The 27,720-nt window shown below is 43.6% G+C and overlaps 1 protein-coding gene across 5 annotated transcripts; it reads left to right on the top strand.

The window, feature by feature from the left end:
- Positions 1 to 1,585: 1,585 nt before the first annotated feature.
- LOC104968422 (cationic amino acid transporter 3) lies at positions 1,586 to 25,938 on the top strand. 5 transcript variants are annotated; one of them, XR_003030484.2, is made up of 14 exons: positions 1,586 to 1,693; positions 7,386 to 7,493; positions 9,060 to 9,455; positions 10,418 to 10,576; positions 11,522 to 11,699; positions 11,904 to 12,016; positions 12,176 to 12,398; positions 12,570 to 12,709; positions 12,812 to 12,914; positions 23,884 to 24,083; positions 24,282 to 24,448; positions 24,720 to 24,828; positions 24,991 to 25,277; positions 25,688 to 25,938. XR_003030484.2 is itself a non-coding variant. In XM_059877250.1 (13 exons), exons 3-13 carry the CDS (start codon positions 9,086 to 9,088, stop codon positions 25,086 to 25,088), a joined length of 1,860 nt encoding a protein of 619 aa, XP_059733233.1. In that variant the 5' UTR covers positions 1,586 to 1,693; positions 7,386 to 7,493; positions 9,060 to 9,085; the 3' UTR covers positions 25,089 to 25,938. The 5 variants fall into 5 exon arrangements, 4 of the variants coding, with proteins under 4 accessions (XP_059733233.1, XP_024835117.1, XP_024835116.1 ...); XM_059877250.1 differs by having other exon boundaries at positions 24,991 to 25,938; XM_024979349.2 differs by having other exon boundaries at positions 9,060 to 9,474; positions 24,991 to 25,938.
- The last annotated feature ends 1,782 nt before the right edge of the window (positions 25,939 to 27,720 follow it).

Raw genomic sequence — 27,720 nt, 5'->3', positions numbered from 1 at the left:
TCTTTACCAGTTGAACAACAGGGAAACCCACTGAAGCTGTTACTGTCTGCTTGTTGGGGTGGGCAGGGGAGTTGACCTTTGGCAGTAGTATAACCCTCCTCCCCCCCATTGCTGGCATCCAAAATAAAGCAAACTTTCCTTCCACCAACCTGGCCTTCTTAATGGCTTTTGAGGAGCCAGCAGCCAGACTCTGCTTTTGGTTATGACACAACTGAACTAATTAGTTAAAGAGGGTTCAGTTAAGTTCAGTTCAGTCGCTCAGTCATGTCTGACTCTTTGTGACCCCATGAATCACAGCACACCAGGCCTCCCTGTCCATCACCAACTCCCAGAGTTCACCCAGACTCACGTCCATCGAGTCAGTGATGCCATCCAGCCATTTCATCCTCTGTCGTCCCCTTCTCCTCCTGCCTCCAATCCCTCCCAGCATCAGAGTCTCTTCCAATGAGTCAACTCTTTGCATGAGGTGGCCAAAGTACTGGAGTTTCAGCTTTAGCATCATTCCTTCCAAAGAAATCCCAGGTCTGATTTCCTTCAGAATGGACTGGTTGGATCTCCTTGCAGTCCAAGGGACTCTCAAGAGGCTTCTCCAATACCACAGTTCAAAGGCATCAATTCTTTGGTGCTCAGCTTTCTTCACGGTCCAACTCTTACATCCATACATTTCCACTGGAAAAACCATAGCCTTGACTAGACAAACGTTTGTTGACAAAGTAATGTCTCTGCTTTTGAATATGCTATCTAGGTTGGTCATAACTTTCCTTCCAAGGAGTAAGTGTCTTTTAATTTCATGGCTGCAGTCACCATCTGCAGTGATTTTGGAGCCACCCAAAATAAACTCTGACACTGTTTCCACTGTTTCCCCATCTATTTCCCATGAAGTGGTGGGACCGATTGCCATAATCTTCGTTTTCTGAATGTTGAATTTTAAGTCAACTTTTTCACTCTCCTCTTTCACCTTCATCAACAGGCTTTTTAGTTTCTCTTCACTTTCTGCCATAAGGGTGTTGTCATCTACATATCTGAGGTTATTGATATTTCTCCCGGCAATCTTGATTCCAGTTTGTGTTTCTTCCAGCCCAGCGTTTTCTCATGATGTACTCTACATATAAGTTAAATAAGCAGGGTGACAATATACAGCCTTGACATACTCCTTTTCCTATTTAGAACCAGTCTGTTGTTCCATTAAAATTGTCAATTTCCTGTTATTTGTACATTGTTGGTGGTTTATTCACTAAGACATGTCCGAGTCTTGCGATCCGATGCACTTTAGCTTGCCAGGCTCCTCTGTGTATGGGATTCTCCAGGGGAGAATACTAGAGTAGGTAGCCTATCCCTTCTGCAGAGGATCTTCTCAACCCAGGAATCGAACCTGGTATCCTGCATTGCAGGCAGATTCTTTACCGACTGAGCTATGAGGGAGATGTCATTTGTATGTTACCCCAGTTAAAAAACATCTTTGAAAATCCCGTGACGGTAACCACAGACATGTTAAGGGCTGACAGGAACTTTGCATAAGCTTCCGGTCCTCCCAGCCTCCTCCCCACCACAACTACCCAGGAGTTAAAGGTTGTCTTCTGTGCTCAGTGACTTCCCTCTTTGGTTTTTGGACAAACATCAGCTCCTGCCCTGCGCGCCTTAACTTCAGCCTCCCTGACTGACCCAGTGCTTCAGACTCTGCTCCAAGGATCCAGTAAGTCTCGGGTCACCCTCTTCTGTAGGAGACTGGGTGCTGAGTTCACATCCTCCCAAAGAGACCTCTGCAACCCCAGAGTGCAGAGGGGTCAACCCGGGTCCAGCCTGAGGGTGGAGAGACCTGTTTTCCAGATGAAAGTAGAAGGAGCTGTGAGCTATTGTGTTTGTGTGAGAAGAGTAGGGGCTGCGAGAGATGGGATCTATGTCCAAAGGCTCTTCGACCGGTTTTAGTCTGGTGCTCACTCAACACTCAGATGACCCTCACATAGAGTTTGTGATTTGGGTACCACTGCCTTCAGTCTCCTGTCTCCTTTCTGCCCTCCATGTCTGCTGATGCCTCATCTAGGAGCTGAGCATTCTGCTGGGGATGACTCACTGGTGTTTCATGTTAAGTTACCTTGGAGTTGTGTACACTCAACAACTCTGTGAAGCTGGCTCTCCTGTTTATCACTGGCATCATTTTTTTTTCTTAATTGTGGTAAAATATGCATAAATTTGCCATCTTCACCATTTTTAAATGAACGGTTCAGCAATATTGGGTAAATTTACACAGCTGTGACACTAATTTGCAGAACTCTTTTTGTCTTGTAAAACCGAAACCGGGTTCTCATTTAACAATGACTCCCTATTTTTCCTCTCACCCAGTCCCTAGTAAACCACCGATGTATTTCTGTCTGTGTAAATTTGACTATATCAGGTACTTCATTGAAGTGAACCATACAGTATTTGTCTTTTGGAGACTGCCTTTTTATCATTTAGCATATTGTTCTCAAGTCTCTTGTCCACTAGGGTATTGTCCCTGTTGTAGCATGGGTCAGAATTTCCTGTCTTTTTATTGCTGAATAATATTCCTCTGTCGGCACACATCACTTTCTAGTCATCCATTTTTCGTGGATGGCTGTTTGGGTTGCTTTCATCTTTCAGCTATTGTGAACAAAGCTGCTACAAACATGGGTGTGCAAATGTCTCCTGTGACCTCACTTTCAGTTCTTTTGAGTGTATTCTCAGAAGTGGGATTGCCCAACCATGATGGTAATTTCAGTTTTGGTTTTTTTGAGGAACCACCATACTTTATCCATAGCAACTGCACCATTTTATGTTCCTAACGAGAGGTCTCAAAGGTTCATCAGCAGTGTTTGACCGAGAAGGAAACACAGGTCCAGAGAAGTATATGACTTGTTCAAGGGCCGAGAGGTGTTCGTGGGGCCAAGATGCTAATCATAGCTTCCTGACTCTTTGAATGCTTTCCCTCAACCATAATGCTCAACTTGGACCTTAGAGTAACATGGACAGAAGCCCCCTGCCCTTAACTAGTGTTCACTGAGTCAGCCTAGCCTTGCAGAGCAGTGTAATGGGGAGACATTCTATGTCCCAAAGGATTGAAAACACAGTCTCTCGTTTCTGATTCAGAATGAAGATTAGTCCTCCCTCCCTCCAGGCACTTGGGAGGCCATCTGTTTTTCCTTTTTTTTATTTCCAAAAATTTAATAATACTTTATTTTTTAAATGTTTACAATTTTTTTTTTTTAGTTGGAGGATAATTGCTTTACAATGTTGTGCTGGTTTCTGTGTAAAACAAGGAGGTTCAGTCATAATTATGTGTATATGTCCCCATCCCTCTAGGTCAGCACGGAGCTCCAGACTGAGCTCCTCATGTTCTACAGCGGCTTCCATGAGCTATCTGTTTCACACATAATCGTGTATAAATGTCAGCGCTACTTTCTCAGTTCGTCCCACCCTCTCCTACCTCAACTGTGTCCACAAGTCTGTTCTTACATCCTTCCCTACAAATAGGTTCATCTGTCCTATTTTTTTAGATTCCATACGTATTCATGATATACAATATGTGTTTTTCTCTTTCTGAGTTTTTTCACACTGTATAACAGACTCTAGTTTATTTATCTCACTACAAGTGACTCACATTCATTCTTTTTTATGGCTGAGTAATACTTCATTACCTATATGTACCACATCTTCTTTATCCATTCATCTATCTATACACATCCAGGTTGCTTCCATGTCCTGCCTGTTGTAAACCGGGCTGCAAAGAACATTCATGTACATGTACCTTTGTGATTTGGTTTGATTTGACTTTGGTTTTCTCAGGGTTTATGCCCAGTAATGGGTTGCCAGGTCATACGGTAGTTTTATTCCTAGTTTGTTCAGGAACGTCCATCCTGTTCTCCATAATCGCTGTGTCAGCTTACTTTCCCACCAACAGTGCAGAAGAGTTCCCTTCTCTCCACATCCTCTCCACCATTTATTGTTTGTAGATTTTCCAATTGTGACCATTCTGACATCTGTAAGGTAACAGCTCACTGACATGTGGACCCATTGGGGGAAGGAGAAGGTTGAACAAACTGGGGGATTAGGATTGACATGTATACACTACATGTGCAAAACAGAAAGCTAATAGGAACCTGCAGAGAGCACAGGCACCTCAGCTTGCAGCTCTGTGATGCCCTAGAAGGTTGGGATGGGGGCTGGGGGATGGGGTGGGAGGGACTCCCAGCAGGTAGGGGACATATGTATACATATAGCTATTCACTGGGCTTCCTTCCCTTGTGGCTCAGCAGTAAAGGATCCACCTGCCAATGCAGGAGATGCCTGTTTGATCCCTGGGTTGGGAAGATTCCTTGGAGAAGGAAATAACAACCCAGTCCAGTATTCTTGCCTGGAGAATCCCATGGACAGAAGAGCCTGGTGGGCTACAGTTCATGGGGTGGCACAGAGTCAGACACAACTGAGCGACTGAACAGTGACAAAGCTGATTCACTTCTTTGTGTCATAGAAACTAACACAACATTGTGAAGCAATACACCCGTGGCTGACTCATGTCAATGTATGGCCAAAACCACTACAATATTGTAAAATAATTAGCCTCCAATTAAGATAAACAATTTTTAAAAAATTTAAAAAGAGAACACTCAAATGAATAAAATCAGAAAGGAGATATTATAAACGGTACTTTAAATATAGACAGTCTTATAAGAAACTACTATGAAAAACTATATGCCAACAAATTGGATAACCTAGAAGAAACAGATCAAATTTTTAGAAGCATCCAACATATCAAGACAAAGTCAGGCTAAAATAAACAATATGAATAACAAACAAATAAGGAGGTAAAATCAGTGATCAGAAACCTCTCAGCACAAAAACAAGATAGTTTCACTGGCAAATTTTACAAAACATTTGATTTTTTAAAAACTGTTAAAATGTTGGCCACACTAGGTTTTAGTTGCTGCATGTAGGGTTTCTCTCTGGTTGTGGCGAGGGGGCTACTCTTTGCTTTGGTGTGCATGCTTCTTGGGGTGGCTTCTCTTATTGTGGCGCACAGGCTCAGTAGTTGTGGAGCATAGGCTCAGTAGTTGTGGAGCACAGGCTTAGTTGCTCCATGGCACGTGGGATCTTCCCAGACCAGGAATCGAATCTATGTACCCTGCATTAGCTGGTGGATTCTCATCCACTGTGCCACCAGGGAAGTCCAAAAAGTAAGAATATCAACAAACACGAAAAAACTACATTTATTTCTAGACTCCTTCCGTTTACAAGATAATGGAGAAAACTCATGGTGTGTGTGTATGCGTGTTCCCGAGAGGGTCCCCTCATAATGGAAGAATCTTTGACGATACCGTGATTGGGAATTTTTTCATCCTCTTCCCAGGTCACATGATTTTCTCTCGACTCCCCTGTGATTTAGTTTCCATTCTGTCAGGGCTAGCCTGGATTTGGTATTTGGATTGGTTTCCAAATGCAACCAAGAAAGGAAACCCACTGGTCTAAGGCACAGTGATGAATTCATGTCAAAAACAGGATGCACGGGGGAGGGGGCAGAAGGCAAGAGAGAAATAGAGTGAGATGAAAAAGTGTTTACATCTGAGACAGAAGAGGCAGGAAGAGGAGGCACAGATGGGAGGACTAACATGCTGAAGACTGGGTTGGGGGCAGGGGCCAGGGTGGGGCAGGTTATCAACTGTGAATCACAGGTCACAGTGAACTCAACATCAGTGTAAAATATTCACATATAATGTAAACACAAAGTACCCAAACTCAGCGATGGTTATAGAATTGAGTAACAATTTCAGACACTTTTGGAAGTACATAAAAATGAAAAGATGTTAGTATTTGAGAGATAGAGGGCAGGGAAGTTAGGGGAGGGATAATGATCAGCACACTCACTTGGAAACACAGGGTAACTGTTGAATGAAAAAGGAAAAAGAACAGGAATGTGAGCATACCTCTGACAGTTACCGCAGTCACCGTGAGATGAATTAAAAACATGGGAAATTATGTTGAAAAGATGAGAGGGTGGGGAGAAAGCAGCAGAGTTGGACCTGAGTGACTCTCATGAATCATAACAGGAAGAGACTGCCTGTCAGTTGGGGTTGTCTACTGGGCTTCCCTGGTGCATCAGTGGTAAAGAACCTGCCTGCCAAAGCAGGAGACGTGGGTTTGACCCCTGGGACTGGAAGATCCCCTAAAGGAGGAAATAGCAACCCTCTCCAGTATTCTTGCCTGGGAAACCCCATGGACAGAGGAACTTGGCATGTTACAGTCCATGGGGCCACAAAAGAGTCAGACATGACTGAGTGACTAAACAAGAAGAAAATTCTATACAATGTGATATCAGACATGCCATTCTCATGGCTTAAGTCTCTGTCCTTATATTATTTTAAACTCTGTATGTTTTCTCCTATTAAATTACAGTTGTTTAAAAAGTCAGATTTTTTAAAAACCAATGTGGAATTTTTTTCAATATAAGATATGTGGGTTGGATTCCAAATGTCCTGCTGTTGTGAAAGGGGGGAGTGCTCCTTACTACTAAATCCCTAATGACTATTTCAGATGTCTTATTTTTTTAAATTTAGACTCTCACTCATTGGCTGCTTCAATTTGAGCTATTTTCTTTTCATTTTATTGAAGTATAGTTGATTTACAGTGTTGAGATAATTTCTTCTGTACAGCAAAGTGACTCAAATATACATATATATTGATATATTCTTTTCAATGACATTTATCACAAGATATTGATTATAGTTCCCTGTGCTATACAGTAGGATCTTGTTTATCTATATAGAATAGTTTGCATGTGCTAATCCCAAACTCCCAATCCTTCCTTCTCCCTCTCCCTTGGCCATCATATGTCTGGTCTCTATGTCTGTGAGTCTCTTTCTGTCTCATAGATAGGTTCATTTGGGTTGTATTTTAGATTCCACATATAAGTGATATCATATGGTATTCGTCTTTCTCTTTCTGACTTATTTCAGTAACTATGATAAGCTCTAGGTCCATACTGCTGCAAGTATCATTGTTACATTTTTCATGGCTGAGATACATTCCATTGTATGCATGTATGAATATATATGTATGTGTATATATATATATATATATATATATATATATATTTGTTGTTGGTTAGTCACTCAGTTGTGTCTGGCTCTTTTGTGACCCCAACGGACTATATCCTGCGAGGTTTCTCTGTCCATTGGATTACCCAGGTAAGAATACTGGAGTGGGTTGCCATTCCTTTCTCCAGGAGATCTTCCTGACCCAGAGATGGAACTGGGAACTCGTGCATTGCATGCAGATTCTTTACATCTGAGCCACCAGGGAAGCCCTCATCATATTGTAGAAGCATTTAAATTTATTGTTCTTGGGGCAGATAATCTTGTCCTCTATCCTCCTAGGTTCTCTGTCTAGAGCCTGCAAAGAAGACACAGGAAGGGTAGATGAACAGGAGAAAGAACTCCATCTACAACTAGCCTTCTGTTTACATTTCCTGAGGAACGAAGCAGGTGAGGTCCAGGCTAGGTGTTTACATTAGACTTCTGTTTGCACTTTGAGATGGAAATGCCAGGAACAGGGTAAATAGCTGGACTTTGCCTGCTGTGGACATGTTACTATAACAATCATGGCAGGGACAGAAAGGGGCTAAACCCTGTGTGTGTAAAAGATCAAGAGGTCACATATTTTCTATCTTTGGGGCACAACACATGTGCAGAAAGACTCTTTGGGGGGCAAAAAGGAGGTGGTGCCATCTTGTAATAGGTGATGTCCAGGCCCTCACAGGCCTGTGTGCTGGAATTCATCCAGAAAAATAGCTGCACACACCTGTCAGGGAGGGTCTTAGGGCAGGTCAGGTGTGGAAAAAGAAACCAGGTAATTGGCCAAGGTAAACAAAGACGGGAAGATCTGCCCTGCATAGGCGATTTAACAGTCTCTTTATGGGGCTCCTCCTCCTTCGGGGGGACTCCCACAGCCTTTCTCTTGAGTGTGAGCTCTGCCTGGCTTCTGTCTTAACTAAACAAACTGTTCCTCTGTGTGCTCCTGCACGACTGTGCTGTGTCTCTAGTAATACACTTTTAACATATTTTTAGTTTTTACCTCCTGGAAAAATGCTTCTTCTTCTTCTTCTTTTTTTTAAACTCAGTACTAGAACCAGGAGAACCTTGTTTCTAGTTTCTAGCCCCTAGTGTACTGGCGACTAGGGGTCCTGGTTTTCATACAGCATACTAGAGCCCAATTCTTGGGCAGAGAACTAAGCCAGCACTCCCGGCTCTCTCTCTCCGAGATCATTTGGGGCTGAAACCCAGGATTTCAAGGTAAACTGCTGGTCTCCCCAAACTGCTGGCTGGAGACTTCTGACTCTCTCTCTCTTGCAGGAGGACTTGCTCTCACTCTCTGCTCTGTTCTCTTTCTAAGACCTGCAGGGGTTAATCTAGGTCTGCTCAATGAAGGAGCCCCAGTTATCTTTTTCTTGCCCCTCTCCCCATTTCTCCCATTCTGCCTAAATGACAATCCCCAGCCTGTCCCTCACCCAAGCAGAGCTTCTTCATCAACTTTGGGAGAACCACGCCTGGAATCAAGGCACATCACCTACCACCACAGCCAGCAAATTGCTCCCACTCTGTTGTAGCTGTTGTTTAGTCACTAAGTCATGTGCAACTCTTTGCAACCCTGTGGACTGTTGCCTACCAGGCTCCTCTGTCCATGGGATTCTCCAGGCAAGGATACTAGAGTGGGTTTCCATTCCCTTCTCCAGGGCATCTTCCCCACCCAGGGATCGAATCTGTGTCTCTTGCACTGCAGGCAGATTCTTTACTGCCTGAGCCCCAGGGAAGCTCAACCCGGGAGGATTCCCTTCAAAAGCCAGATGGGCCAAGAAAAGGAAAACTCGGGTTTGCTTTAACAATGTCTGGCCTTTATTTAAGTTGGGAATTGGGAAGTGGCCTAAAACTTGGGTGTCTAGATTATAATGCTATCTTACAATTAGATCTTTGTTGTCCCCAATTGAGAAAATGGCCCAAGGGCCAAGGGCGGGTGGACCTTGCTGATGGCTTCGTGTCTTGTTTCCTGAGCAGGTCACAGCTTCTCAACTCTATCCGGGATGCAGTGTCAGGATTTCCACCACTTTGGTCAGAAGCTGGTCCGCAGGCGGCTCCTGGAGCCCACCGAGGATTCTGAGAGTCCCATGGCTCCTCTGAACCCCATGAAGCTGGTGGCCTTTGGTGTGGCCAGCACTCTGGGGGCTGGCGTGTACATCCTGGTGGGAGAAGTGGCCATGTTCATCGCTGGACCAGCGATTGTCATCTCCTTCTTGGTGGCCGCTGTGTCTTCTGTGTTGTCTGGGCTCTGCTATGCCGAATTTGGGACACGGGTCTCATGGACCGGTTCTGCGTATCTCTACAGCTACATCAGTGTGGGAGAACTGTGGGCTTTCATCACTGCCTGGAACCTCATACTGTCCTATGTCGTTGGTGAGGGCATGGATGGCGGGTAGGTGTGGGGCTGAAGTTCTGGAGACCAGGAGCAGGCATTTGGGTCTTCGGTCGTGCACGAGAACTGTGTCATCCACTCTGTGAGGAGAGGAGGGAAATAACGTCAGGAAAAGTCCACAACTTCATTCTTCTCAGCTCTCCCCTGCTGTCCTTAAATGATGGACCAAGAATCGAGAGGAAAGGGCACTGTAGGGAGGCATGGCCCTCAGGCTTATCCCCTCACCATACTGAAGTCTCTGTTTAGCGGTTGCCTTCATAGAGTTTCCATTAGCATTTGAACTAAAATTTTAATCCTTATCGCCCAGACATCTTGCTCCTTTGATCTCCCACTGACATTAAATAGTTAATCTATTTTAGAATTATCTGGGTCTATTTCCCCCACCCCATGAAAAGAAGCTCTCCGAGATTTGGTATTTTGTATTTTTTTCACAACATACATGACTTTGTATATTTGTTGTTGTTGTTCCATCACTAAACTGTGTCCAAGTCTTTGCAACCCCATGGGCTACCGCTCACCAGGCTCCTCTGTCCTCCACTCTCTCCTGGAGTTTGCTCAAACTCATGTTCACTGAGTCAGTGATGCTGTCCAACCATCTCATCCTCTGCCACTCCCTTCTTCTTTTACCTTCAATCTTTCCCATGTTGGACACCTTCTGACATGGGGGCCTCCTCTTTGGGGCGTCATAACTTTCTGCCTTTTCATGCTGTCCATGGGGTCCTCCTGGCAAGAATACTGGAGTGGGTTGCCATTTCCTTCTCCAGTGGCCCATGCTTTGTCAGAACTCTTCACTGTGACCCGTCCGTCTTGAGTGGTCCTGCATAGCATGATTGAGCTATGCTAGCCCTTCACCATGACAAGGCTGTATCCCTGAAGGGTTCTTGGTTTCTACGAGGGTGCAATTTATATTTGTCAATGAATGTTCCTTCTCATTCTGCTGCAGTCACGGGCAGCGTGGCCAGGGCCTGGAGCATCGCCTTTGACAGCCTGATTGGGAACCACATCTTTCAGGCCTTAGAGGGAACTTTCTCTCCATATATGCCCTACTATCTGGCCAAGTACCCGGACTTTGTCGCCCTATCCCTGGTGCTGTTGCTTACAGGTGAGACAGGGGTCCAAGTTAGGATGGGAAAACTGGGATGTGGGGCAGTGGGGGAACTAGGGTGGGAAAGGTGTGAGGTGGAGGGACTGTGGGAACTAGAAATTAGGGTCTGTGATACGAAAGCAAGAAGTCAAGATGTAGAGCATTGTTTCCCACCCTTGGCATTACTGACCTTCCAGGCTGAAACAGCCTTTGGTGTTGGGGCGTGATGCAGGCACTGCAGGATTTTCTTAATCAATCACTGTCAGGTGTGTAGCATCTTTGGACTTCATTTACTAAACACCTGTGATTCATATTTCCCAAATTGTGACAATCGGGATGTCTCCAGACATTGCCAAATGTCCCTTGGGGACCCAAATCACCCCCAGCTGAGAATCATTTACTTAGAGTGACAAGTTTCTTCCTCTCTACTGAGACTTTTTTCAATTGGGAGGAAATTAACATAGCATAAAATTAGCCATTTTATTATTTTTCCTTAGCCTTATTGATATATAATTGACATACAACATTATGTAAGCTGAAGGTGAACATCATGATGCTTTGATAGATGTGTATATTATGTGACTGGAGTAGGAAATGGCAACCCACTCCAGTAATCTTGCCTGGAAAATTCCATGGACAGAGGAGCCTGGCAGGCCACAGTCCATGGGTCAAGGGGTCGGACACGACTGAGTGACTGAGCCCATATTATATGATAATGGCCACAGTAAGAAACTAACCATGTTAAAGTATGCAATTCAGTGGTACTTAGGGCATTCAAGACATATAACAATCACCTTCATCTAGCTTCAAACATCTTCATTATAGCAAAATGAAACCCAGTAAGACAGACTATCCATCTTAATCTCACAGCCCCCTAACCTCTGGCAACTACTAGTCTGCTTTCTATGTCTATGGATTTGATTTGGCTATCTTGGAATGTCTCATATTCCATCTTTCCCACAGGAGTACTGGTTCTGGGAGTTCGTGAGTCAGTCCTGGTTGGAAAAATATCCACAGGCATCAACCTTTTGGTTCTCAGCTTCATCATCCTGTCTGGCTTCATTAAGGGAGACCTGCACAACTGGAAGCTCACTGAACAGGACTACACATTGAACACGTCTGAATCCAGTGACATCTATAGGTCAGGAGGGTGCTCCTGGTCCTTGTCATGCTTGTTGGGGCTGGTGCAAAGCTGGGAATCTGGCGAGGACTAAAGAGATCTGGGCTGGTGGATCTGGATAACGAGGTCCTGGAGCCCAGGGCTTGTGGCATTAACTGTGAAGTCCTGTAGAGATGACTGAACGCACCTCTCTCATGGTCTTTCTTGCCTCTTCTCTCACTGTAGCTTGGGCCCTCTGGGTTCTGGAGGGTTTGTGCCCTTCAACTATGATGGAATTCTCCATGGAGCAGCTCTATGTTTCTACTCGTTTGTGGGTTTTGATGACATTGTCACGAAAGGTAACTGGGTCCTTGTGTGTCCCATCAGGGGATTGGGCTGCCCTTGGGCATAGGGGTTGATAGAAGATTTTGAAAACCTTTTGAAAGTTCAAGAGGAAAGTGGATTTTGTGCTGTGCCATCAGTGTTTTCCTAACCCGAGATGTTCACCCACCCTGCAGGGGAAGAAGCCCCAAATCCTCATCGCTCCATCCCCATCAGCATCATGTCCACGGTCTTCATCTGCTTTTTGGCATATTTTGGTGTCTCGGCGACTCTCACCCTCATGGTGCCCTACTACCAGATTCAGCCTGACAGCCCCTTTCCGCAGGCTTTCCTCCATGTTGGGTGGGGCCCTGCCAGATATGTCGTGGCTGTTGGCATCCTCTGTTTTCTTTTATACAGGTCAGTGTCAAGGCCTTCTCTCCATGAACTGTTCAGATGCTCAGGTGTTTCAGCCCTGGGGATTGAGACAAGAGAAGGAAAGACCCCTTACCCCATGTAGACTAGAGAGCCAGAGCCCTGGTCTCTCCTCCTTCTCAACATCCCCACCCGTGTTCCCACCATCCCTTCCAGACTGCAGAGCTCCTTGTTCCCCGTGCCTCAGGTGATCCAGGAAATGGCAGAGGATGGGCTCCTTTTCCGAGGACTTGCCCGGACCCATGCCCGCACGAAGACCCCCATCATGGCCACCGTGTCCTCTGGAATTCTCGCAGGTGAGCAACAGAACCCACTCCTCCTTTGATCCCGTTCCTTATCTGGGTATGTCCAGTGGTTTCTCACTGCCGACCCCCACCTCGTTTGTGCCCTCATTCTAGGGATCATGGCATTGCTCTTTGAGTTCAGTAATCTGGTGGACCTCATGTCGATTGGACACCTGCTGGTTTATTCCTTGGTGGCGTTTTTTGTCCTTGTCCTCAGGTGAGATTCCACTGCACCCTGACTGGGGCACGTACGTTCCTAAAGACTCAGTGGCAGTTCATCGTCTTCAAGTTTTTTGTTTTGTTTTGTTTTTTTTTGTTTTAATTGGAGGCTAATTACTTTACAATATTGGAGTGGTTTTTGCCATACATTGACATGAATCAGCCAAGTTTACACATATTCCCTATCCTGAACACCCCTCCCACCTCCCGCCCCATCCCATCCCTCTGGGTCATCCCAGTGCACCAGCCCTGAGCACCCTATCTCATGCATCGAACCTGGACTGGTGATCTGTTTCACATATGATAATGTACGTGTTTCAATGCTATTCTCTCAGATCATCCCACTCTCGTCTTCTCCCACAGAGTCCAAAAGACTCTGCTATACATCTGTGTCTCTTTTGCTGTCTCTCATATAGGGTTATTGTTACCATCTTTCTAAATTCCATATATATGTATTAGTATACTGTATTGCTGTTTTTCTTTCTGCCTTACCTCACTCTGTATAATAGGCTCCAGCTTCATCCACCTCATTAGAACTGATTCAAATGTATTCTTTTTAATGGCTGCATAATATTCCATTGTGTATATGTACCAAAGCATTCTTATATATTTGTCTGCTGATGGACATCTAGGTTGCTACCATGTCCTGGCTATTATAAACAGTGTTGTGATGAACATTGGGGTACATGTGTCTCTTTCAATTCTGATTTCCTCAGTGTGTATGCCCAGCAGTGGGATTGCTGTGTCCTATGGCAGTTCAATTTCCAGGGTTTTAATGAATCTCCACACTGTTCTCCATAGTAGCTGTACTAGTTTGCATTCCCCCCAACAGTGTAAGAGGGTTCCCTTTTCTCCACACCCTCTCCAGCATTTATTGTTTGTGGATTTTTGAATAGCAGCCATTCTGACCAGCGTGAGTTGGTACCTCATTGTTGTTTTGATTTGCATTTCTCTGATAATAAGTGATGTTGAGCATCTTTTCATGTGTTTGTTAGCCATCTGTATGTCTTCTTTGGAGAAATGTCTGTTTAGTTTTTTGACCCATTTTTTGATTGGGCCATTTATTTTTCTGGAATTGAGCTGCAGGAGCTGCTTGTACATTTTTGAGATTAATTCTTTGTCAGTTGCTTCGTTTGCTATTCTTTTCCTCAATTCTGAAAGCTGTCTTTCACCTTGCTTATGGTTTCCTTTGTTGTGCAAAAACTTTTCAGTTTAATTAGGTTTCATTTGTTTATGTTTCCTTTTATTTCCATTACTTTGGGAGGTGGGTCATAGAGGATCCTGCTGTGATTTATGTCGGAGAGTGTTTTGCCTAAGTTTTCCTCTAGGAGTTTTATATTTTCTAGTCTTACATTTAGATCTTTAATCCATTTTGAGTTTATTTTTGTGTATGGTCTTAGAAAGTGTTCTAATTTCATTATTTTTTTTTAAATTTTATTTTATTTTTAAACTTTACAATATTGTATTAGTTTTGCCAAATATCGAAATGAATCCGCCACAGGTATACCTGTGTTCCCCATCCTGAACCTTCCTCCCTCCCCATACCCTCCCTCTGGGTCGTCCCAGTGCACCAGCCCCAAGCATCCAGTATCGTGCATCGAACCTGGACTGGCGACTCGTTTCATACATGATATTCTACATGTTTCAATGCCATTCTACCAAATCTCCCCACCCTCTCCCTCTCCCACAGAGTCCATAAGACTGATATATACATCAGTGTCTCTTTTGCTGTCTCGTACACAGGGTTATTGTTACCATCTTTCTAAATTCCATATATATGCGTTAGTATACTGTATTGATGTTTTTCTTTCTGGCTTACTTCACTCTGTATAATAGGTTCCAGTTTCATCCACCTCATTAGAACTGATTCAAATGTATTCTTTTTATGCCAGTCAGAATGGCTGCTATCCAAAATTCTACAAGCAATAAATGCTGGAGAGGGTGTGGAGAAAAGGGAACACTCTTACACTGTTGGTGGGAATGCAAACTAGTACAGCCACTATGGAGAACAGTGTGGAGATTCCTTAAAACACTGGAAATAGAACTGCCTTATGATCCAGCAATCCCACTGCTGGGCATACACACTGTGGAAACCAGAAGGGAAAGAGACACGTGTACCCCAATGTTCATCGCAGCACTGTTTTAATAGCCAGGACATGGAAGCAACTTAGATGCCCATCAGCAGAGGAATGGATAAGAAAGCTGTGGTACATATACACAATGGAGTATTACTCAGCCATTAATTTCATTCTTTTACTAGTGGTTGACCAGTTTTCCCAGCACCACTTGTTAAAGAGATCATATTTCCTCCATTGTATATTCTTGCCTCCTTTGTCAAAGATAAGCTGTCCATAGGTGTGTGGATTTATCTCCGGGCTTTCCATTTTGTTCCATTGATCTATATTTCTGTCTTTGTGCCAGTACCATACTGTCTTGATGACTGTAGCTTTGTAGTATAGTCTGATGTCAGGCAGGTTGATTCCTCCAGTTCTGTTCTTTCTGAGGATGGCTTTGGCTATTCGAGGTTTTTGTATTTCCAAAAAATTGTGAAATTATTTGTTCTAGTTCTGTGAAATAACTGTTGGTAGCTTGATAGGGATTGCATTGAATCTATAGATTGCTTTGGGTAGTATACTCATTTTCACTATATTTATTCTTGCAGTCTATGAACATGGTATATTTTTCCATCTGTTTATGTCCTCTTTGATTTCTTTCATTGGTGTTTTATAGTTTTCTATATATAGGTCTTTTGTTTCTTTAGGTAGATACATTCCTAAGTATTTTATTCTTTTCGTTGCAATGGTGAATGGAATTGTTTCCTTAATTTCTCTTTCTGTTTTCTCATTGTTAGTGTATAGGAATGCAAGGAATTTCTGTGTGTTAATTTTATATCCTGCAACTTTACTATAGTCATTGATTAGCTCCAGTAATTTTCTGGTAGAGTCTTTAGGGTTTTCTATGTGGAGGATCATGTCATCTGCAAACAGTGAGAGTTTTAATTCTTCTTTTCCAATCTGGATTTCTTTTATTTCTTTTTCTGCTCTAATTGCCTTGGCCAAAACTTCCAAAACTATGTTGAATAGTAGTGGTGAGAATGGGCACCCTTGCCATGTTCCTGACTTTAGGGGAAATGCTTTTAATTTTTCCCCATTGAGGATAATGTTTGCTTTGGGTTTGTCATATATACCTTTTATTATGTTGAGGTATGCACCTTCTCTTCCTGTTTTCTGGAGAGTTTTTTGTTTTTGTTTTTTTTTAATCATAAATGGATGTTGAATTTTGTCAAAGGCTTTCTCTGCATCTGTTGAGAGAATCATATGGTTTTTATCTTTTAATTTGTAATGTGGTGTATTTCATTGATTGATTTGTGGATATTAAAGAATGCTTGCATTCTTGGTATAAAGCCCACTTGGTCATGGTGTATGATCTTTTAAATATGTTGTTAGATTCTGTTTGCTAGCATTTTGTTAAGGATTTTTACATCTATATTAATCAGTGATATTGGCCTGCAGTTTTCTTTTTTTGTGACATCTTTGTCTGGTTTTGGTATTAGGGTGATGTTGGCCTCATAGAATGACTTTGGCAGTTTACCTTCCTCTGCAATTTTCTGGAAGAGTTTGAGTAGGATAGGTGTTGCTGCTGCTTCTGCTGCTGCTAAGTTGCTTCAGTCGTGTCCAACTCTGTGCGACCCATAGACGACAGCCCACTAGGCTCCTCTGTCCCTGGGATTCTCCAGGCAAGAATTCTGGAGTGGGTTGCCATTTCCTTCTTCAATGAATGAAAGTGAAAAGTGAAAGTGAAGTCGCTTGGTCGTCCCCGACTCTTAGCAACCCCATGGACTTCAGCCTACCAAGCTTCTCCGTCCACGGGATTTTCCAGGCAAGAGTACTGGAGTGGGGTGCCATTGCCTTCTCCAAGGATAGGTGTTAGCTCTTCTTTAAATTTTTGGTAGAATTCAGCTGTGAAGCCATCTGGGCTTTTGTTTGCTGGAAGATTTCTGATTATAGTTTCGATTTCCGTGCTTGTGATGAGTCTGTTAAGATTTTCTATTTCTTTCTGGTTCACTTTTGGAAAGTTATACTTTTCTAAGAATTTGCCCATTTCTTCCATGCTGTCCATCTTATTGGCATATAATTGCTGATAGTAGTCTCTTATGATCCTTTATATTTCTGTATTGTCTGTAGCGATTTCTCCATTTTCATTTCTAATTGTGTTGATTTGATTCTTCTCTCTTTGTTTCTTGATGAGTCTGGCTAATATTTTGTCAATGTTATTTATCTTCTCAAAGAAGCAGCTTTTAGCTTTATTGATTTTGGCTATGATCTCCTTTGTTTCTTTTGCATTTATTTCTGCCCTAATTTTTAAGATGTCTTTCATTCTACTAACCCTGGAGTTCTTAATTTCTTCCTTTTCTAGTTGCTTTAGGTGTAGAGTTAGGTTATTTATTTGACTTTTTTCTTGTGTCTTGAGGTGAGCCTGTCTTGCTATGACCCTTCCCCTTAGCACTGCTTTTACAGTGTCCCATAGGTTTTGGGTTGTTGTGATTTCATTTTCATTCATTTCTATGCATATTTGATTTCTTTTTTATTTTTTTCTATGATTTTTTGGTTATTCAGAAGTGTATTGTTTAGCCTCTGTATGTTGGAATTAAAAAAAATTTTTTTCCTGTAATTGACATCTAATCTTACTGTATTGTGGTCAGAAAAGATGCATAGAATGATTTCAATTTTTTTGAATTTACCAGGGCTAGATTTATGGCCCAGGATGTGATCTATCCTCAAGAAGGTTCCGTGTGAACTTGAGAAAAGGGTGAAATTCATTGTTTTGGGGTGAAATGTCCTATAGATATCAATTAGGCCTAACTAGTCCATTGTGTTATTTAAGTCTGTGTTTCCTTGTTAATTTTCTGTTTAGTTGATCTATCCATAGGTGTGAGTGGGGTATTAAGGCCTCCCACTATTATTGTGTTAGTGTTAATTTCCCCTTTCAAGCTTGTTAGCATTTGCATTACATATTGCGGTGAGCCTATGTTGGATGCATATATATTTATAATTGTTATATCTTCTTCTTGCATTGACCCTTTGATCATTATGTAGTGTCCTTCTTTGTCTCTTTTCACAGCCTTTTTTAAAGTCTTTTTTATCTGATATGAATATCACTACTCCTGCTTTTTGTTGTTGTTGGTTTCCATTTACGTGAAATATCTTTTTCCAGCCCTTCGCTTTCAGCCTGTATGTGTCCCTTGTTTTTAGGTGCGTCTATTGTAGACAGCATATATAGGGGTCTTCTTTTTGTATCCATTCAGCCAGTCTTTGTCTTTTGGCTGGGGCATTCAACCCATTTACATTTAGGGTAATTATTGATAAGTATGATCCCGTTGCCATTTACTTTGTTGTTTTGGGTTTGAGTTTATAAACCGTTTCTGTGTTTCCTGTCTAGAGAAGATCCTTTAGCATTTGTTGAAGAGCTGGTTTGGTGGTGCTGAATTTCTCAGCTTTTGCTTGTGTGTAAAGCTTTTGATTTTTCCTTCATATTTGAATGAGATCCTTGCTGGGTACAGTCATCTGGGTTGTAGGTTTTTCTCTTTCATCAGTTTAAGGATGCTCTGCCATTCCCTTCTGGCCTGAAGAGTTTCTATTGAAAGATCAGCCGTTATTGTTATGGGAATCCCCTTGTGTGTTATTTGTTGTTTTTTCCTTACTGCTTTCGATATTTATTTTTTGTGTTTGATCTTTGTTAATTTGATTAGTATGTGTCTTGGGGTGTTTCACCTTGGGTTTATCCTCTTTGAGACTCTCTGGGTTTCTTGGACTTGGGTGACTACTTCTTTCTCCATTTTAGGGACGTTTTCAACTATTATCTCTTTAAGTATTTTCTCACGGCCTTTCTTTTTGTCTTCTTCTTCTGGGACTCCCATCATTCGACTGTTGGGGACTTTCACATTGCCCCAGAGGTCCCTGAGGTTGTCCTCATTTCTTTTAATTCTTTTTTCCTCTGTGCTTCATTTATTTCTACCATTCCATCTTCTACCTCACTTATCCTATCTTCTGCCTCGGTTAAACTACTGTTGGTTCCCTCCAGAGTTGTTTTTAATCTCATTTATTACATTATTCATTATTGATTGACTCTTATATTTCTTTTAGTTTCTTGTTAAACATTTCTTGCATCTTCTCAATCCTGTCTCCAGGCTACTTATCTGTAACACCATTTTGTTTTCAGGATTTTGGTTCATTTTCACTATCACTTTTCTGAATTCTTTTTCAGGTAGACTCCCTATTTCCTCCTCTTTGGTTTGGTTTGGTGGGCTTTAATCATGTTCCTCTACCTGCTGAGTATTCTCTGCCTTTTCATCTTATTTAGATTGCTGTGTTTGGGGTGGCCTTTCTGTATTCTGGCAGTTTGTTGTTCTCCTTTATTGTGGAGGTTCCTCTCTGTGGGTAGGGTTGGACGGGCAGCTTGTCAAGGTTTCCTGGTTAGGGAAGCTTGTGTCGGTGTTCTGGTGGGTGGAGCTGGATTTCTTCTGTCTGGAGTGTAATGAAGTGTCCAGTAGTGAGTTTTGAGATGTCTATGTGTTTGGTGTGACTTTGGGCAGCCTGTGCACCTATGCTCAGGGCTATGTTTCTGCATTGCTGGAGAATATGCATGGTATGTATGATCTGGAACTTTTTGGCTCTTGGGTGGTGCTTGGTTTCAGTGTAGGTATGGAGGCTTTTGGATGATCTCTTACCAATGAATGTTCCCTGGAGTCAGGAGTTCTCTGGTGTTCTCAGGTTTGGGGCTTAAGCCTCCTGCCTCTGGTTTTCAGTCTTATTCTTACAGTAGCCTCAAGACTTCTCCATCCATACAGCACTGATGATAAAACTTCTAGGTTAATGGTGAAAAGATTCTCCACAGTGAGGGATACCCAGAGAGGTTCACAGAGTTACATGGAGAAGAGAAGAGGGAGGACGGAGATAGAGGTGACCAGGAGGAGAAGAGGGGGAATCAAAAGGGGAGAGAGCAAGCTAGCCAGTAAACAATTCCCTATGTGTTCTCCACAGTCTGGAACCCTCAGAGAGGTTCACAGAGTTACACAGAGAAGAGAAGAGGGAGGAAGGAGATAGAGGTGACAAGAAGGAGAAGAGGGGGAATCAGAAGGGGAGAGAGCTATCTAGCCAGTATCAATTCCCTATGTGCTCTCCACATTTCTGGAATGTGAAGTCAAGTGGGTCTTAGGAAGCATCACTAAGAACAAAGCTAGTGGAGATAATGGAATTCTAGTTGAGCTATTCCAAATCCTGAAAGATGATGCTGTGAAAGTACTGCATGCAATATGCCAGCACATTTGGAAAACTCAGCAGTGGCCACAGGATTGGAAATGCTCAGTTTTCATTCCAATTCCAAAGAAAGGCAATGCCAAAGAATGCTCAAACTACCGCACAATTGCACTCATCTCGCATGCTAGTAAAATAATGCTCAAAATCCTCCAAGCCAGGCTTCAGCAATGTGTGAATCGTGAACTTCCTGATGTTCAAGCTGGTTTTAGGAAAGGCAGAGGAACCAGAGATGAAATTGGCAACATCCGCTGGATCATGGAAAAAGCAAGAGAGTTCCAGAAAAACATTTATTTCTGATTTATTGACTATGCCAAAGCCTTTGACTGTGTGCATCAGAATAAACTGGAAAATTCTGAAAGAGATGGGAATACCAGACCACCTGACCTGCCTCTTGAGAAATCTGTATGCAGGTCAGGAAGCAACAGTTAGAACTGGACATGGAACAACAGACTGGTTCCAAATATGAAAAGGAGTTCGTCAAGGCTGTATATTGTCACCCTGTTTATTTAACTTATATGCAGAGTACATCATGAGAAACGCTGGACTGGAAGAAAACAAGCTGGAATCAAGATTGCTGGGAGAAATATCAATAATCTCAGATATGCAGATGACACCACCGTTATGGCAGAAAGTGAAGAGGAACTAAAAAGCCTCTTGATGAAAGTGAAAGCGGAGAGTGAAAAAGTTGGCTTAAAGCTCAACATTCAGAAAACGAAGATCATGGCATCCGGTCCCATCACTTCATGGGAAATAGATGGGGAAACAGTGAAAACAGTGTCAGACTTTATTTTTCTGGGTTCCAAAATCACTACAGATGGTGACTGCAGCCATGAAATTAAAAGACGCTTACTCCTTGGAAAGAAAGTTATGACCAACCTAGATAGCATATTCAAAAGCAGAGACATTACTTTGTCAACAAAGGTCCGTCTAGTCAAGGCTATGGTTTTTCCTGTGGTCATGTATGGATGTGAGAGTTGGACTGTGAAGAAAGCTGAGCGCAAAAGAATTGATGCTTTTGAAGTGTGGTATTGGAGAAGACTCATGAGAGTCCCTTGGACTGCAAGGAGATCCAACCAGTCCATTCTGAAGGAGATCAGCCGTGGGATTTCTTTGGAAGGAATGATGCTAAAGCTGAAACTCCAGTACTTTGGCCACCTCATGTAAAGAGTTGACTCATTGGAAAAGACTCTGATGCTGGGAGGGATTGGGGGCAGGAGGAGAAGGGGACGACAGAGGATGAGATGGCTGGATGGCATCACTGACTTGATGGACGTGAGTCTGACTGAACTCCGGGAGTTGGTGATGGACAGGGAGGCCTGGCATGCTGTGATTCATGGGGTCGCAAAGAGTCAGACATGACTGAGCGACTGATTGATCTGATGTGCTCTCCACAGTCTCCAACCCTCAGAGAGGTTCATGGAGTTACATAAAGAAGAGGAGAGGGAGGAAGGAAATAGAGGTGAGCAGGAGGAGAAAGGGGGGAATCAAAAGGAGAGAGATAGATCTAGGCCGTATTCTGTTCCCTAAGTGTTCTCAACAGCCTGGAACACACACAGAGATTTACAGAGTTCGTGTGAGGAGAGAAACGGGAGAGAGGAGATAGAGGTGACCTGGGCTAGAAAAAGGAGAGTCAAAATGGGGAAGAGAGTGATCAAGCCAGTAATCACACTCCTGAGTAAAAATCTTTACTGAATATTGGATTCTTAAATGTACAAAATTGATAACAAATACCATAAAGCAAAGATTAAAAAGCTAGAGTAGAGGTTAGACTCTCAAAAATACAGTATTATTTTTTAAAAACCACAAAATGTATGAGAAATATATATGAAGTTTGCTTTAAAAATAGGGTCTTTTTTTTTTGCAATGTAATAGTTGCTTATAAAAATAAAAATTAAAGGAGTAATAGAGGAATTTAAAAAATGAAAAAAATTTAATTAAAAAAATGATAATAGTAATAGTAAAAATATATGTTGGAGTTTCTCTGGAGCTGTTGCGGGCAGTGTGGGGTCAGTTCAGTTCCAGATAGTTCCTTGTTCCAGCTTATACTTCTCAAGATGTATAGGCCCCTTCCAGTGTAGTCGGTGTTAACTACAGGGATTTTAATCTGTTGCACCTGTCACTTCCAAAGCGGTTCCCTGTGTTTATTTGGCTTCTTGTGTTTGCAGGTCTCTTCAGTGTGTAATTTCTGACCTGACACAAGGGGGCGAAGGTGGTCTCTTGTTTAGGCTCACTTGTTCAGTCGTGCTGTGGGGAGGGAGGAACACTGCAAACAAATATCCCTGGCCTGTGTGGGAAGTGCTCAGAGTGTCTCAGCCACACTGGGTTTGCCCCTGCTCACGGCGTGTGTGCTTTCCCAGTCTACACTGCTCAGGCTTTAGGTTGCTGTGCAGGGAGCGGGCCCTGGATTGCATGCACTTCCCAGGTCTAAGCTGCTCAGGTTCAGCTTCTCGGGTACTCCATAAAGGCACAGACTTGGTTGGGCCCGCGTTTTGTGCCCATCCGCGATCCGAGCAGCTCAGGTGACCAGGTGCTTGGCGAGCGCACTCTCCTAAGGTGTGGTGCATCTTATCACCTCCCAGGTCCTAGCTTCTCTGTTTCTGGGGCACGGCCGTCTCCGGTGTGCGGTGTGTCTTTTCTGGGGAGCTGATCTCTGGCTGCAACCCTCCTGGTGGATGTTAACCTCGGAGAATCTCAGGAAGTCTTGGTTAGAAACTGGAAGCCTTTTCGCAGTTTGGTAGGGGATGCCCTCTCTGGGGCTGAGATTGCCTCTTTCCGGCTCTGGCTGCCCCCCACCTGCCTCCAGCTGGGGATGGCCGGATCCGCAGCCAGCTAGCTCTCCTCTGGTATTCGTTCAGTCCTTTGTTCTGTGAGCAGGCCGGCAGTGCCTTAGATTCGGGCTTTTCGCAGGATATTCTCTCTCTATCCCTTTTTCCCTCTCTCTCTCTCTGGCTATCCCACAGTTTAGGTTAGTATCTCATGTTAGCTCCCTCCGATTGCCCTCAAGGCATTCAGGCCTGGTCCTTACCCTAAACAATGCAGCCTGCTCCTCCCCATTCACTGCCACACACACTCCCCTCCCCCCGCCCCTCGCTGGTGGCGGAGGAAAGCATCTGGGGTACTACTCCGCTGGGAGTTGCCATTAGGGACATAACATGTGGGTTTTATTTATTTTTCCTTTAGGTTTTGTTGCCCTCTGAGATTCCAAACCTCCCCCACAGACCCACCGGTGAGAGGGTTTCCTGGTGTTTGGAAACTTCTCTTTTAAGAATCCCTTCCTGGGGCAGATCTCTGTCCCTAACTATTTTGTCTCTCTTTTTATCTTTTATATTTGGTCCTACTTCCCTTTGAAGACAATGGGCTGCCTTTCTGGGTGGCTGATGTCCTCTGCCAGCGTTCAGAATTTGTTTTGTGGAGTGTGCTCAGCATTCAAATGTTCTTTCAGAGAATTTGTGGCAGAGAAAGTGGTCTCCCCATCCTATTCCTCTGCCATCTTGGCCTCATCCCCCGCCCCCGCCCTCCAGCCCCGACCAGCCACCTCCTTTGGCCTTCTAAACTCCTGCTCTGTCTAAGGCAGGAAAGTGGTGCATTAGGATGCCTGTTTTTGAATGAGTAGGGACTGCTGTTAATATTCCTATAATATCTCGAATTCAGGTACCAGCCAGACTGCAATTTAAGCAAGAATGAGAAAATTGAAGACAAAATTCAGATGATGCCTCTAGTCAAGGAAAATCCTTTGGACTCTGAACCTGAAGCAGGAAGCTCAAAGACTCTAAAGAGTCTGTGGTTGCCTGTCAGCACCACCCCCACCCAGAAATCTGCCCAGATTGTCTATGGATGTGCCTTCCTGCTTGGTGAGCACTGGGAAGTCTCTTTGGTCATATTTTGAACTTGACAGGACAGAGTGAGTGTGTGTATTTTGTCAGTGGAGGAGTCTAGAAGATATGATGGCCTTTCCTGATATTGGTGGTTTCAGGGAGGGATGTTACCCGAGATCCTGACGTCTTTGTTTTCTGGGTCCAGCCTGTTCTTCTCCTCCTTGATCCTTGCAGTTCTTCTGCTGACCATCCTGAGCCTGATCCTGGTCCAGTGGCCCAGCCAGGTGTTCTCTGGAGACCCCGTGCTCACAACAGTGGCTGTGCTGCTGCTGCTGCTCACCACTGGGGTCACGGTCATCATCTGGAGGCAGCCCCAGGACCCCTCTCCTCTTCCATTCAAAGTAAGTGAGCTCATGTGTCCAAAGTGTCCACCTTTGGTGAATGAAGTCTGTGTCCTTTGATGGCAAAATATCCTTTCCTGTACAGGGAATGAGGGGAGTTACTGAAACCAATGGACTCTTCCCTGATCCACACTCGGGGCTTTGTGTACACAGTCTCAGTAAGCACTGAGTGCAAAGCCTGAGGAGGACAGGAGTCTCCCACCCACGTGGGGTAGGGTCTCCCTTTCAGACATCTGGACTGTGTTCAGTGATGAACTGACTCTGCCCACAGGTCCCTGCTCTGCCTGTCCTCCCACTGGTCAGCATCTTCGTGAATGTTTACCTGATGATGCAGACGACCTCTGCAACCTGGACCCTGTTTGGCATCTGGAATGCCTTTGGTAAGTTGCTTTCTGGAATAAAGAGGTTTCTTCAATGACTGAACCCAGCATCTTCCTACGATTTCTCCCCACACTGTATCAGATGCCATAGAAGGTCTACTGGGCATTTGTAAATGAGGTGAGCGCCTACATTTCCTTCTTATCGTCTCATTTCCCTACTAGGATTTCTCATATACTTTGGATATGGGATCCGACACAGCCTGGCAGGGAACAATCATCAACAGCCACCTGCCACCAGCCTCCACCTCCCAGACTCTTGACAAAAACATCCCTGGTGCTGAGTCATCTTAACCACAGGAGGTAGATGCTGCCTGGAATCCCTCCATGCCCTGGAGGATCTGCTGGTGCAAGGGACACTGTGAGCCTTGGTGGAGTGTGAAGGTGGAGGCATCTAAAGCCCTGTATTTGTTGCTTGTGGAGAAAGTGACTGGACCATTGTGCAATTTTCGGTAAACTTTTAAAAGCATACTATACATACTTGTAAGTGCATGCTTCATAAGTGTGCAGCAAGATGAATTTTCACAAACAAAGTACCACAATGTAAGCAGCAACTAGAAGAAGAAATAAATTATTATGGGCACATTAGAAACACTTTCTTGTACTTATTTCTAACAAGAACACAGAGACTGCCCCATTGGAAGGAAACTCAGGTGAGGATGAATTATATGAAGAGTTATACTCCACGGACTTCCCTGGCAGTCCAGTGGCTAAGACTCCACGCTCCCAGTGCAGAGGGCATGGGTTCAACCCCTGGTTGGGGAACAATGCACTGCATGCCCAATGGTGTAGCCAAAAAAAAAAAAAAATTGGTTTAAGAATGACTGACTTCCTCCCCTCGCTTCCCCTTATTAAAATGCAGGTGGACCACACAAGCAAGAGAATCTCCGATTGCATGTGGGTCACTCGAGCAACACAGTGTCCTGGAGAAAAGAGGAAGTCAGCAGGCTTGCAGCAATGGAAAAATGACCGTGACTTCCTCCCTTAATGATTAACTGAGATTGTTTCCCTTTAAAGATGGTCATGGCTGAGCAGAACTCTCATGGATGCAAGTCCACTTTTTTCCTCAGATCACTGGCTTTTCGGAATAAAGCATCTTTCTTCTCAATGAAAGCTTGCCCCATGATTTATTGGCAGTTGAGCAGCAAGTGGCTGAACCTGCATTTGGTTACAAATCTAACTCCGGGTGCAGAATAGCCAATGGGTCCACATGGGTTACCATGTCTCTGAGTTAATATGCTCAGGGGGAATCTTCTATCTTCAAGAGCAAAGAGTGAAAATGGTAATTTATAGTTAGGATGGCCTAATGCTGGAGCCTGGTCTATCGCATATTTTAAAGCATTTATAGCTTTACAGCTTTTGTCATTTGTTCAATGGGTCTGATTGGGTAGAGGTTATTAAGGCACAGAGAGATTGGACAATGTGGAAAAAACTAGGTACCGAATTTCTGTAGAATCGTGTTGTTGTTGTTCAATTGCCAAGTCATGTCAGACTCTTTGCGACCTCATGGACTGCAGCACGTCAGGCTTCCCTGTCCTTCACTATCTCCTGGAGTTTGTTCAAATTCATGGCCACTTAGTCGGAAACCCCTTGAGAGATTTCTTTATTCTTAGAATTGAAAAAGCCAGAATTCTCTCAATTCTTTCAGAATCAATCAGTAAGCCTGTTTTAGTGGTGTGTGTGTTTACAAAGTCAAGTCTCACCCTTTGTGACCCCATGGACTGTAGCCTGCCATGGTCCCCTGTCCATGGGATTCTCCAGGCAGGAATACTGGAGTGGGTTGCCATATCCTCGTCCAGGGGATCTTCCTGACCCAAGGATCAAACTGGTGTCTTCTGCTTGGCAGGCGGATTCTTTACCACTGAGCCACCTGGGAAGCCCATGAGAAGGGAGTTACTCATCCTTATCCTCAAAATAGATCTTCTTTACCCCAGGGGTTAAAGTAGATGAGCTGTAAGGGTTGGACAATGCACCTTGGTTCACATAAAGTTCAGGCTGATCCATGTATAAGCCAAATTGACCTCCTCTCAATATTTGAACATTTTCTCCATTCATCAATCACCAACAGATAAAAACCTTAGAAACCCATGGTCCAGCAATTCTACCTCTGATGATATACCCAGAGGAATTGAAAGCACACCCTGGAAGAGATATTTGTACGCTCATGTTCATAGCAGCGTTATTCACAATAACTAAAGCATGAGAGCAATCCAAGTGCCCACTGACTGAGAAATAGATGAACCGATGTGGCAGGCACAAATAATAGAGTATTATTTATCATTAAAAAGGAAGGGGATTCTGACACATACTACAACATGAAGGAACCTCATGAACTCATTCTCTAAGTGAAATAAACCAGAAGGAAAGGACAAATATTCTTTGATTCCACTTAAATGGAGTATTCGGAGTGGTCACATTCATCAAGACAGAGAGGAGAAGGGTAATTTCCAGGAACTGGTGGAGGAGAAAAGCTCAGCTGGAATTCCATCACCTCCACTAGCCTTGTTCGTAGTGCTGCTTCCTAAGGCCCACTTCACTTCACACTCCAGGATGTCTGGCTCTAGGTGAGTGATCACACCATCGTGGTTATCTGGGTCATGAAGATCTTTTTTTGTGCAGTTCTTCTGTGTATTCTTGTCACCTCTTTGTAATATCTTCTGCTTCTGTTAGTTTCATACTGTGTCTGTCCTTTATTGTGCCCACCCATGTTTGCATGAAATGTTCCCTTGGTATCTCTAGTTTTCTTGGAGAGATCTCTAGTCTTTCCCATTCTATTGTTTTCTTCTTCTTCTTCTTCTTTTTTTTTTTTTTTTGTTGCATTGATCACTTAGGAAGGCTTTCTAATCGCTCCTTGCTATTCTTTGGAACTCTGCATTCAGATGGATATTATCTTTC

The sequence above is a fragment of the Bos taurus genome, chromosome 18, assembly GCF_002263795.3.
Source record: "Bos taurus isolate L1 Dominette 01449 registration number 42190680 breed Hereford chromosome 18, ARS-UCD2.0, whole genome shotgun sequence".
Taxonomy (NCBI): Eukaryota; Metazoa; Chordata; class Mammalia; order Artiodactyla; family Bovidae; genus Bos; species Bos taurus.
The sequence above is the reverse complement of the archived record's forward strand: the minus strand, read 5'-3'. Positions and strand labels throughout refer to the sequence as shown.

Bases quoted from the DNA above. Each gene is read 5' to 3' on its own strand.
- LOC104968422 (XM_024979348.2), top strand. From the start codon at position 9,086: ATGCAGTGTCAGGATTTCCACCACTTTGGTCAGAAGCTGGTCCGCAGG. The intron at 12,017-12,175 runs GTAACTGGGTCC...CCCACCCTGCAG, and splicing joins TGATGACATTGTCACGAAAG to GGGAAGAAGCCCCAAATCCT. The intron at 12,710-12,811 runs GTGAGCAACAGA...CCCTCATTCTAG, and splicing joins GTCCTCTGGAATTCTCGCAG to GGATCATGGCATTGCTCTTT.